Source organism: Eimeria maxima, genomic scaffold (genome assembly GCF_000499605.1).
Source record: "Eimeria maxima Weybridge genomic scaffold, Emw_scaff4, whole genome shotgun sequence".
Classification (NCBI taxonomy): domain Eukaryota; phylum Apicomplexa; class Conoidasida; order Eucoccidiorida; family Eimeriidae; genus Eimeria; species Eimeria maxima.
In genome coordinates, this window is record NW_013563837.1 from 30,955 (window position 1) to 42,773 (window position 11,819).

General features: G+C 52.6%; 3 protein-coding genes across 3 annotated transcripts in view; 1 reads left to right on the forward strand and 2 right to left on the reverse strand.

The window, feature by feature from the left end:
* EMWEY_00000620 (hypothetical protein, conserved) overlaps positions 1 to 4,066 on the reverse strand; it is a gene marked incomplete at both ends in the record, with an annotated part of 30,761 nt that extends 26,695 nt beyond the window's left edge. The window contains 8 exons of the mRNA XM_013478345.1: positions 63 to 933; positions 1,085 to 1,209; positions 1,380 to 1,585; positions 1,719 to 1,807; positions 2,004 to 2,139; positions 2,332 to 2,422; positions 2,769 to 2,891; positions 3,116 to 4,066. Coding sequence (XP_013333799.1) covers positions 63 to 933; positions 1,085 to 1,209; positions 1,380 to 1,585; positions 1,719 to 1,807; positions 2,004 to 2,139; positions 2,332 to 2,422; positions 2,769 to 2,891; positions 3,116 to 4,066 — 2,592 coding nt within the window. The remainder of the gene's footprint in view (positions 1 to 62; positions 934 to 1,084; positions 1,210 to 1,379; positions 1,586 to 1,718; positions 1,808 to 2,003; positions 2,140 to 2,331; positions 2,423 to 2,768; positions 2,892 to 3,115) is intronic.
* A 981-nt stretch (positions 4,067 to 5,047) lies between these two features.
* Positions 5,048 to 8,536, forward strand: EMWEY_00000630 (TPR domain-containing protein, putative; the record flags this gene model as incomplete). The annotated part of the gene is made up of 5 exons (XM_013478346.1): positions 5,048 to 7,020; positions 7,221 to 7,308; positions 7,518 to 7,615; positions 7,975 to 8,054; positions 8,391 to 8,536. 5 exons carry the CDS (start codon positions 5,048 to 5,050, stop codon positions 8,534 to 8,536), a joined length of 2,385 nt encoding a protein of 794 aa, XP_013333800.1.
* Positions 8,537 to 8,970: 434 nt separating this feature from the next.
* Positions 8,971 to 11,023, reverse strand: EMWEY_00000640 (pyridoxal phosphate phosphatase, putative; the record flags this gene model as incomplete). The annotated part of the gene is made up of 5 exons (XM_013478347.1): positions 8,971 to 9,245; positions 9,560 to 9,674; positions 9,953 to 10,008; positions 10,266 to 10,464; positions 10,586 to 11,023. 5 exons carry the CDS (start codon positions 11,021 to 11,023, stop codon positions 8,971 to 8,973), a joined length of 1,083 nt encoding a protein of 360 aa, XP_013333801.1.
* Positions 11,024 to 11,819: the final 796 nt, after the last annotated feature.

Consider the following 11,819-nt stretch of genomic DNA (forward strand, 5'->3'; position numbering starts at 1 on the left):
AGCATAAAACCCTAGACTCTAAACTGCATGTAGCAAACCCTAACCCTAAACCGTAAACATACATGCGGGATTTCTGCCTGAAGCTCCACAAGACAAGAGCAAAGTATACGCAGGGCTAGAAGCAGCAAATTCATTGTTTCCTTCTGCATGCGCTGCACTGTTTCCTTGCTGGTGCTGCTGCTGTTTACTGCTGTAGCTCCTTGTCCTTGCCAAGCTTCCCCTGTCGCTCCTGCTACAGTTCCTGCTGTTGATTGCGCCCCTGCCGTTGCTGTTGCTGCTGCATCGGGCGCTGCGTCGCGTGTTTGGCTCCCATGAGTGTCTGCTGCAGAAGCAGGTGCAGCGGCAGCACCCATTGCTGACGTGTCTACATGTCCCGCATGAGCCGCAGATGTTTGTGGTGTGGCTGCAGCGTCGGCCGCGGTTTTGTATGAAGCAGCACCAGGGTCTGCTGTAGCAGGTCCCGTTGCTGCTTCTGTGTCTGCTGCTGATGCTTCAGCTGCTGCTGCTGCTGCTGCAGCATCTGAAAACTTGTTGACTGCCAAATCACAGACAAAGTTCAACAGCTTTGCAACCAAATGCCGAATGCTCAGATCGGCTAGCAGGGTTCCTCCGGTTGCTGCGGCTGCTGCTGTTGCTGCTGTTGTTGCACCAAGGCCCCCACTGCGTTCTGTTTCGGTTGCTGCCGTTGCTGCTGCTGCCGCCGCTGCCGCTGCCGCGGCATGGAAAGCCCCGCCATCTTCATTCTCAAACGACTTGAGCGCTGCTGCTGCTGCAGCTGCTGCTGCTGTTGCTGCTGCTGCTGACAGGTGCGGCCTAGACTGCAGCAGCAGCAAACCGCACCAACGCACTATCCGCAGCAGCAGAGAGAGAGAAACGCAAATAGGCGAAGGGAAAATAAGCAAAAAGTCGTGGAGATGACATATGGTGTACACCCTGGGCCACAACACACACAAGACCTAAACCCTAAGCCCTCAAACCTTTCTTCCCCCCAAACTCTAGTCCTTTTCCTTTGAGCTCAACCCGTCAGTCCTTAACCACTAAAACCTACGCCCTCAACCGGTGACCCTAAACCTTTAACCCCCACCTTAGCAAACAGGAGTCGATGCGTTCTGTAAACACTGCAAGCTCCAAGGCCATCAGCTGCTCCACAACGGGGTTTAATGCCGACACAAAGGGAGATGCTGCCAGCAGTTTTGCCGCCTCGTGTACCTGCATAGACACCCCAAAATCACCGTTTACGGTTGAGGGTTTGGCAAGAGGAAAGACTGCCTTCAAGCCAGCCGACGCTGTAACCCTGCTGGCAAAGACAAGGGTCCGCAGGAGACACTACTGGCTGGTGGTTTATATCTAGGGTTTACGGCTTAGGGTTCAGGGCTTACAGTCTTTCTCTTGAGGAAAAGCGGTGGCTTGAGGGCCTGGAGCAGCCTAACCATCACTTGCGGCAGCTGCTGCAGCGCCTTTGTTGTGAAGCTGTCCAAACTGCTGCTGCTGCTGCTAGCGTTGCTGTTGCTGCTGTCGCCTGTGGCTTTGTTCTTCAGCAAGTAGCAGATGAACAGCAAAATGCGGCTTTGCGCTTGAAATAAATCTGCACCCGCAGCAACCGCAGCAGTGGCATCATCCCGGGGGTATCCAATACTGCACGGCCCGCAGGAGCAGAACTCGAGAAAGAACAACACAAGCAACAAGAGGAGCAACCGCAGCAGCAACCACAGCAGTACCTTTGCTGGCTTCCGCCGTCGCTGGATCATTGAGGAAGGCAGGAGGCAACTCCAACCCCACAATGCGAAGCAGCAAATCGAGGCAAACCCTGCAGCAACAGCAGCAACAGCAGCAGCATTTGGGCCGACGCGTCGTCCAGGTGTATGCAGCAGGTACTACCTGTCATTTAGGGTTTAGGGATTATGAGAGATAGCTGGAGAAGCAGCAGGAGTGGCTGTTCCGGATTTGCACGCATTTCCCATCTAGATGTATTTAGGGCTTAGGGTTTGGGGTTTGTGGGGAACCTGTTATGGGGTGCTTCGAAGACTTTAAGGGTTTTAAGTTTTGCATTTAATGCAATAATGCAGTAGGCAGCATCTCCTCCAACACGAACAGATAAATGTGCAGGTGTTAGCTGTCCAGTATCCCTTTTTACGCTTCCTGCAGCACAAACCACAAACCCTAAACCCTACACCCTAAGTCATATACTCGGAACTCAAGGAAACATACCGTATACCCGTTCGAACGCAAGGGCTGCAACACCAGCAGCAACAACTGCAATATTGAAAGTGCACCAGCTGCAACGCCAGGAGCAGCAGCAGCGGCGGCGGCAGCAGCAGCAGTAGCACTGACCGAGCGGGAGCTCGCCAGGCTTGGGTAGCACTCCTGTTCGTTTGTAGGTCTCCACCTGTCCCTCTATCGCGGCAATCAGCTTTTCATATATCTGCAGCAGTAGGAGCAGGAGGAGCGGGGGAAGCAGCAGCATTAGTAATGTAAGCAGAATCATTGGGGGGGGACAAGCGAGAATGTGTTGTCGCTTGTCCCCCCCGCCCCCCAATGGTTGTGCTTTGGGTTTAGGGTTTACAGGAGTTAGTGTTTTGCAATAAGTTCTTCTGCTAAACCCTTCCACTGTTTAACGTGTATGAGGGATTATGGATTAGGGTTTAGATTAGGGTTTAGGGTTTACAGGAGTTAGTGTTTTCGCAATAAGTTCTTCTGCTAAACCCGTTCACTATTTAACGTGTATGAGGGATTATGGATTAGGGTTTAGTTTAGGGTTTGGGGTTTACAGGAGGTAGCGTTTTAGCAATAAGTTCTTCTGCTAAACCCTTCGGTTCTTTAATTTGTTTGGAGATTTCAATTAACGTCCCTAAACATCGAACAGCGCATTCTTCGCAACCGCCTCCAATGCTCTGCAGACACCCGCTCCACAACCGCTGCAGCAACAGCAGCAGCAGCAACAGCAGCACAAGAGAGAGGAGGTGCACACAAGTTCGCAGCAGGTCTGAAACGGCAGCAGCAAGTATATATGTGCAGCAGATATATGCTGAAAAAGCAGCAGCCACAGCAGCAGGAGTGCAGAACAACTGCCAATGCTACAACATCGAGGGTTTAGCGTTAAGGGTTTAGGATTTACTGGGAGGAGTGTAGCGTGATTGTCGAGGAGCTGCTGCTGCTGCTGCGGTGTCAGCGCAGCAAGCTGCTGCGGTGTCAACACAAGGGGTGCTGCAGCAGGAACTGCAAGAGCCCGCAGCAGCAGGAGCAGCTGCTGCTGCAGCGCATGTGGCTCTCCCTCCCTTCTCCCTATCTCTAGCCGCTGCAGCAGCTGCAGCACAGCTGGCAGCAACAACGCAGCAGCCTCGATGGAAGCAGCTCCCGCTCCTGCGGCATAGCTTGTGCCTCCTGCTGCTTCTGCTGCTGCGCTGCCTGCTGCTGCTTCTGCTGCTGTTATCTGCTGCAGTGCAACACAGCAGCTTCGAGCAGCGGAAAGCCGCTCAGAGGCATCTTCAGTCCCTATGCTGCTGCTGCTACTGATGCTCATGCAGTTAAGGCTACTGCTGCTGCCGCTGCTGCTACTGCTGCTGCTACTGCTACTGCTGCCCGGTCCCTCACAGAAACGATCTATGTTCATTACAAAGTGCTGCAGCGTTGCAGCTGCTGCTGGAAACAGCTGCGCTAGACGGCTAGCAGCAGCAGGTACTTGTGCTGCTGCTGTTCCTGCTGCTGCTGCTGGTGCCTGAGCCGTGCCATCTTGCGGTGCAACACAAACATCCACCGGAGGAAATACAGGTTGCATTGCTGCTGCTGCTGCTGCAGGTGTTCCTGCTGCAGCTGTAATTGTCATGGGTGCTGCTGCTGCTACAACCGGGGGGGCGCCTGCTGCTGCAAGGGGCGCCGTTGCTGTTGCTGCTGGATTTGGTAATGCCGCAGCAGATGTTGTTGCAGCAGCACCAACAGCAGCTGGTGTGACGGGAGGTGCAGCAGGAGCTGCACCAGGCGTTGCTGCTGCTGCAACAGGTAGTGCTGCAGCAGTAGGTGCCCCAGCAGCATTCGCTGCTGCAACAGGGAGCTTTGGATCCCCCTGCATGGCTGCGCGGTGCTGCTGCTGCTGCTGCCAATGCTGCTACTATACTAGATTGTTGCGCTGCAGCAAGCGCTACAACACGTTAACTTCCTTGAGCATGCGCCTCGATGCAAGCAACAGGAGCAGCAGCAGCAGGAGCAGTAGGAGCAGCAGCAACAGGTGTAGCAGGGGACACACCTGCCAAGCAACCTCACGCAGCGACTGGGGTTGTTGCCGTTGTTGCTGTTGCTGCTGCTGCTGCTAGTTGCTGCAGCTGCTGGTGTGTCTAACGCCTCCGTTTCTGTTCAAGACTTGAGGATCTAAGCAACCGCAGCAGCAGCAGCAGCAGCAGCAGAAAAAGCCTGCTGCTGCTGTTGCTGCTGCGCAATTCTCTACAAGTTGATCGGCAACTTCTATTATAAAAACATTAAGGTAAGACAGCATAAAGAATTTTGCTGCTGTTGCTGCTGTAGCTGCTGTTATGTCCCGGATCGAGTGAACGCCAGCTGCTGCTGCTGCTGCTGCTGTTGCTGTTGCATGTGCTGCAGCCGCCGCAACCGTTGCGGCGCAGCAGCAGCAGCAGCAGTAGCAGGGCACTGCAACAGCTGCTGTTGCTGCTTGTCTCATGTTTAATTCTAAAAGTTTCAGCTAAATAAACGCAGGGAGAGGCAGCAAAAAGCAAACTCTAAAGATTATCTAGGGCGTTGCAGTAGTAGTAGCAGCAGCCGCAACAGCAGCAGCAGGGACCATACTCCAGCTGCTGCTGCAGCCGCTGGCGCTGCAGCGGCAGAATCTTCGAGGCTTTGTACACCCAATTCTTCGGCTTCCAACTTGACAGTAGCAAGAGGTGCTGCACTGTTTGGTGTTGCTGCTGTTGCTACTGGTCTCCCGCTGCAGCAGAGGCAGCAGCTGCAACACCCGCCGCAGCAGCAACTGCAGCAGCACATAGCGGCAGCAAGAGCAGCAAAAACGGCAGCAACTGGGCTTGACTTACTCTCTTCCAGTATGGTGCTGTTGCTATTGCTGCTGCTGCTCACTGCAGCAGCAGCAGTAGCAACGCATTTGCTGCTGCGGCGGCCAGCATCACTTGCGAGTTCTTCCAACCCGAATCCGCATCAACAGCAGCAGCAACGGCAGCAGCAGCAACGGCAAGGAAAACAGCAAGATAAGCAGCATGAATTCCAGCAGGAGAAGCAGCAGCCGGAGCTGCGACAAAAACAGCTTCGGCAACAGCAGGATTCGGAAACGGCTGTCAGCAGCAGCACCATGAACAGCAGCAAGCTTCGTCGCCGACGCACAGCAGCCGCCGAAGAAGCAGCAGAAGAGGCAGACAGCAGCAGCAGCGCAGAAGCAGATTGTTCTCAGTCAGAAGAAGATTGTCCCAGTCGCAGCAAGACAGCGTCAGTCTGTAATGCTGCAGCAGCAGCTTCTGCTGCTGCTGCCGCGGCGCGTGCTGCTGCTGCCAGGGACGTAGCACTTGCTGCTGCAGCGGGGACAGCAGCAGCTGCTGCTGCCACGACTCACGAGGTGTCGGACAGTGACGCGCAGCCAGATCAGCAGCAGCAGCACCGGCAAGAACATGGACAGCGGCGCGAGCCCGTGGAGCAACACAAGCAGCAGCAGCAGCAAGCAGAGCAGCAGCAGCAACAGCCTGAGCAGAAGAAGGAGCAGTCTGCCGAGTGCAGCGCCTCTGCTGCTGCGCGTGTGGTCAATGGCCTTGCAGCAGAAGCTGTTGCAGCAGCAGCAACGGCGGATGCAGCAGCAGCAACAGCTGCTGCTGCTGCTGCTGCTGCAGTAACCAGTGGTGAAAAGGGTGCGACATTGTCGGGTGCGACTCCATTGGAGTCAACAGACAAGGAATTGGGTGCAACAGCAGCAGTACCAGCAGCAGAAGAGGCAGGAGGAGTAAGCAAACAGCCTGCTGCAGAGTCTGAATCAGAGGCAGGAGCAGCAACCGCTTCAGCCGACAGTACAGCAGCAGCAACAGAAGCAGCAAAACCTGCAACAGCTGCTGATTCCCCTCCAGTGTCTCTACACGTGGAGGACATGGCAGGAGCAACAGAAGCAGCAGCAGAGGCAGAAGCCGCAGCAGCAGAGGCGGCAGAGGCAGGATCTGCAGAAGCAGCAGCAGCGGAAGCAGGAGACGCAGCAGCAGCAGCAAAAGAGCTAGCATCTGCAGCAGCAGATGCAGCAACAGAAGCTGCAACAACAGCAAGAAGCACGGCAGATCTCCTTAGTGGGGTTACACGCATAGGCGAGGTGTCGTGTGAACACGACGAGCAGCAAGAGCAGCAGCAGAAGCAGAAGCAGGACACTTGTAAGTCGTCTTCAACAGAAGCAGAGGCAGAACCAGCAGCGGCAAAACCAGCAGCTGCTGCAGCAGCAGATGGACGTCGTCGTGAAAAATCACCACCGCCAGCAGCAGCAGAAGAAGAACCACTGCCAGCAGCAGGTGCAGCCGAATCACCACCACGAGCAGCCCATGCAGAACCATCGCCACCACCAGCAGCAGCAGCAAAACCAGCAGCAGCAACAGAACCAACAGCAGCCGCAGCAGCTGAAGATGGTCCTCGTTTTGAAGAATTAGATGGTGATGAAGATGAGGAGCAGCAAACAGCAGCAGAATTAAAAGAAAGAGGAAATGCGGAATATAAAAGAGGTGCTGCTTCTGCTGCGCTGCAGTTGTATTCTGCTGCCATTAATAAACTAGAGAAAGAAACAGAAGAAGTAGAGACGCAACTTGATGCTTTAGAGGTTAAGGCTGAGACGCTGCAGCAGCAGCAAGAAGGAGAGCAGCAGAAACAAGAGGAGGAGGAGCAGAAGCAGCCGGAAGAGCAGCAGAAGGATCAGCAGCAGGAGGATCCAAGAGAGCACCCTGCTGCACATTTGCTGCCAGCTGAGGATTTGACTAAATATAGGCAGCTGCTGCAGCAGCTGCAGCAGCTAGACGAGATGCACGCAGTCCTCAAGAGCAATAGGTAAGCAGCAGCAGATGCCATAGCAACAACAGCAGCATGGCAACAACAACAATAACAACAGCAGCAAGACCAGAAGCAGCAACTGCACCTGCTGCGGCAAGTGCACAGCCGTCCTTTGATGCAGGAGGACACCGCTGAAGGAACCCTGGACTAGCTGCATCTCATTCCTGTTGCTGCTGCTGTTGCTGCTGCTGCTGCAGGGCTCTGTGTCATTTGCATTTCAACGCGTTTGACTCGGTGGTTGCAGATGCCACCGACGCCATCCGCATAAACCCTAATTATGCAAAGGTAAGATATAAACCCTAAATGATCGACCCTAAACCCTAATTGGTAAACCCTAGACCCTAATTGATAAACTTTAAACCCCAACCAACTTGGTACACCGAGAAGCTTTTGCCAAACCCTAAACCAGTAGAGTGGAGTAACGCGCGATTATGTCGCGCCCGTGGGGCCTCAGGGTGTAGGATTGAGGGTTTAGAGAGTATGGTTTTTCTTAGGGTTATCTGCGGCGGTTCCGCGGGTATGAAGGACAGAAGAAATGGCACGATGCCCTCAACGATTTAAACAAAGCAATAGAGCTCGACCCAAAACTCTCGTAAGCCATAAACCATAAGCGCTAAACCCTCGCAAAACACTCACCCAGAGTTAAAACCCTCTAATTAATCGCGTGTCTGCACTTCAACACTAATCCCTTATAGTGTGAAAACCCTGATCCCTAAACCCTAATTCCGTTCGATCCCTATGCTTTCAACACCTTTGAACTGTTGAACCCTAAACCCTCGATTCACTTGGGATTCGCATTCTGTGCGTCTGTGTTCCCTTTGTTTTCGGTCCGTCACCAATCATTAGTGTTTAGAGTTCTGTAGGGTTTCATGTATTTTACGGTTTAGGGTTTATAGCCACTGTTTCCTGGGGTTTACGGTGTAGGGTTTAGGGTTTTGTTTATGTTTACAGGTCTACATACGGCGGCGAGTTGCAGCGAGTAAAGAGAGAAAGCGAAGCATTATTTGAGAAAGAAAAAGAAGAAATGATGGGTAAATTAAAAGATTTGGGAAATTTTGTTTTAGGGAAAGTTGGACTTTCTTTAGATAACTTTAAAGTTGAACAAAACCCAGAGACAGGAAGTTATAATATCCAATTCCAACAAAACCCTAAACCCTAAACCCTCGATGCAGTTTGGGGGAGCGATGGGTTGGGGAGTTGTTGGTCTTTCTTTACATAACTTTAAAGTAGAGGAATGCCCATAGACGGACTACTACAAAACCCTAATCCCTAAACCCTTTCTGCTAAACACTACTCACAGGGAGGCAACGTGGTGAGGAGGGTTTCGAGGTGTAGGGTTTATAAACTACCGACGGCGCTTTTAGCAGACATTCGAGGTACACCGGTAGCAACAGCAGCATCTGCTGCAGCAGCAGCATCTGCAGCATCAGCGTCTGCAGCAGGTGCAGCAGCAACATCAGGTGCAGCAGCAACAGCAACATTTACAACATCGGCAGGTGCAGCAGAGACATAAACGGCAGCTGCAATGGCAGCTGCAGCGACATCAGCTGCAGCAGCAACTGGACGCAGTTTGCTGTCGCGGCAGAGCTGCATTTGCTGCTGTTTGTATTTAGCAGCCTTTCAACTTTTATTTAAATTATAATTTAAACTAAAAGCCGTTTTAGGGCAATGTCTCCCGTTGCTACAGCAGCAACTGCTGTTGCTGTTGCAACGGGGGCTGCTGCTGCTGCAACAGGTAGTGCTGCTGCCGTAAGGGGTGCTCCTGGTGCTGCAACACACGCTGCTGATGATGATGATGGAACAGGGTCTGCTTCTGCTGCTACACCAGATACCGCTGCTGCTGCAAGAAGCAGAAATGCAGTCCTGCTGCAGCCTGCATATTGAGACGTACATACACCTAAATTAAGAGGTGCATGCACAATATTTATAGCGGGGTGTCGATACACCTCAACTGCTGTGGGGTTTAGGGCACAGGTTCGCTGCTGTATCTATAATAAAGTCAGGGAGGACTGCTTTAGGTTGCTGCTGCTCTCTGCCATTGCTGCTGTTGTTGCTGGTGTTTGTGCTGCTGTCGAGCTTAGCAGCAGCGAATGCGCTGCGCAGCAGCACACCATCAGTGACGCCTGTAAGACAGAGGCAGCTTTTAAGTGCAGCAGCAGCAGCAAAGGCGATGTCTGTTTGAAGGGAATCCCCCACCAGCAATACACGATCCAAGCTCTCTCCTGCTGCAACAACAACAGCAAATGCAGGAAGGGCAGCAGCAAATGCAGCAGCCGCAGATGCAAAGGCAACAAATGCAGCAACCGTAGTATATAACGCAGCAACACGCCATGCAGCAGAAGCAAGGAGAGGTGCAGCAGCTGAGTTTAAGAGAAACAGCAAAGGGGATAGCAGGGGGCACGCATGCAGGAGCAGCAGTAACTTGAGCTACAGCAGCAACGGCCGCAAACAGCAGTAGCAGCAGTAGTAACAAGCGGAAGTCGGGGGATCCCGCCTCTTCCGCATGTCGTGTGCTACTGTGTAGGATCTACTATACCTAAGGTGTCCAGGACTAAACGCTTCATCTCCTCCGAGGGTTTCCCCATGAGGACCGGCTGCTGCTGCGTAGCAGCAGCAACAGCAGCAACCATCGTGCCTGCGCCCGCCCATTTCTGTAGCAGTAAAGCACACCAAACCCTAACGCAACGCTCTGACGCACTGACGTAACGGTCGAAGAGCCGCCGCGTGGAGGAGCAAAGCAGGATAAAAAAAGGGTTTTAAGGCTTATGGCGTAGGGTTTAGGCTTTCCGACCTGTTTAGTGGAGAAGTTTCCTAGAGGATCTGCATTAGTTGCAACAAACTTTGCATGCATTTCATTGATGTACAGTTGCGCGGTTTGCAATTTTTTATAGTGAAAATCTCTGTCTAATCCAACAACCACAAACCCTACATCAGGGTTTACGCAAATACCAGGATCCGTACTAAAATCTATCGCCTCATACGACTCTGCACACCAACCACGAACCCTAAACCCTAAACCCTAGATGCGAGATGTTAACTGCTTGGGTTGGTTTATTTATTTCCCTTATAAAGGAAATGCACATGCAAACAGCACCCATAAACAAGAAAACGGCTAAAGTCGCTTCACACCCAAAACCCTAAACCCGCCGCTGAACTCTCAATATCCGGGGATATGGCAAGCACGGTCTACAAAGAGGGATATGGTTTATGCTTAGGGTTTAGGGTTTTGGGTTTAATATCACCTTCGGGACCTCCAAAGGCATCAATGCCATTGTTGCGCAGCTCATCCAACAAACCCTGTTCTCCCACCACATACACTCGTTGCTGCTGCTGCTGCTGCGTGATACTGCCGTTGCAGCTGCGCTGCTGCTGCTGCTGCTGCTTCTGTTGTTGTTGTTGGGAGAGGATGAATCTGGCAGTTGCATAGCTTGTGCACAGAACCTGCAGAACGCAAACTCTAAACCTTACACCCTGAGATGCAGACACGAGCCCTGTTCTGCAGGCGTACACAAGGCGATAAGCACTAAATCAACAGACTAGGGTTTAAGGTTTAGGGTTTAACCTGGTGCTCCGTTGCATCGATGCCGAGCTTGTTTAACTTGGCGACGAATCCTTTACGACTGAGTGTGCTGTTGTTCGTGAGAAAGTACACGCTCTTGCAGGTGTTGCTGTTGCTGGTGCTGGTGCTGCAGGTGCGAGGGGTTTGCTGCAGCTGCTGCAGCATCTCGCGTATACCTGGCAGCAACTTGCTGCCGTGCCACAGAACACCATCGCAATCAAAGACGAAGACATCGAATTGCTGCAGTAGCGCAGCAGCAGCAACACGGCTGCTGCAGTGTTCTGCTGCTGCTGCTGCTCCTGAGGCCGAAATAACAGATGCTGTTGCTGCCGCTGCTGTTGTTGCTGCTGCGGCTGCTGCTGCTTCTGCTGGCTTCCGTGCGAAGCAGGCCGCTGCTGCTTCTGGTGCTGCTGCTGCAGCAGACACCACTAGGGATGGCATTGCAAAAAGGCTGGGGAAGAGCGCTAAACCCTAAACCCTAAACCACCTAAACCCTAAACCAATAATCCTTAGCCCTAAGCCATAAACCGGAGGGGGAAAAAAACCCTAAACCCTAGACCGCAGCAACTCGGGCAGCCCTACAAGCCCTGTACAAAGGATATAAGGAGCCCGACAGGCGGCGTTAACGAACCTTAAACCCTAAACCCTAAACCCTAAATATTGAAATATAAACACAACAAAATGGGGAAAGACACAAACCACACGGAGTCGACACTCAATTTTTCCCCAGCCCCATCGGCGTAGACCCTAAACCCTAAACCCTGAACACCAAACCCTAGACCTTAGAGCAAGAAATCGGCGACGACAGAATTATTTTCTAAGTTTTATAACAACTCGTCTTTTCCTAACGGTGTCTCACAGCAGGAGATACAGCTGAGCGTTTAGTTTATAAGTTTTGAACAGAGGGTCTAGGTTTCGAGATATGGTATAGTCTTTAGGGATTAAGGGTTTGTGGCCGATCAGGTTGCTCTCTTCCACGGCCAACCCTAGGGCCTTCTGCTGTGCGCTAAAACAGAATCAACAGCAGCAGCAGCAAAGGAAGCAGCAGCAGCAACAACGGCAGCTGTAGCAACGGCAACAGCAGCAACATCAGAGGTTGCATAGGCAGCGGCTGCAACAGTTGCAGCTGCACACTTAATAGCGGCAAAAATCGAACTTACAGCCGCAGTAACAACAACAGCAACAGCAACAGCAGCGAGAGCCCCCAGCGGGAGGGGTAATAACAGACAACCAAACA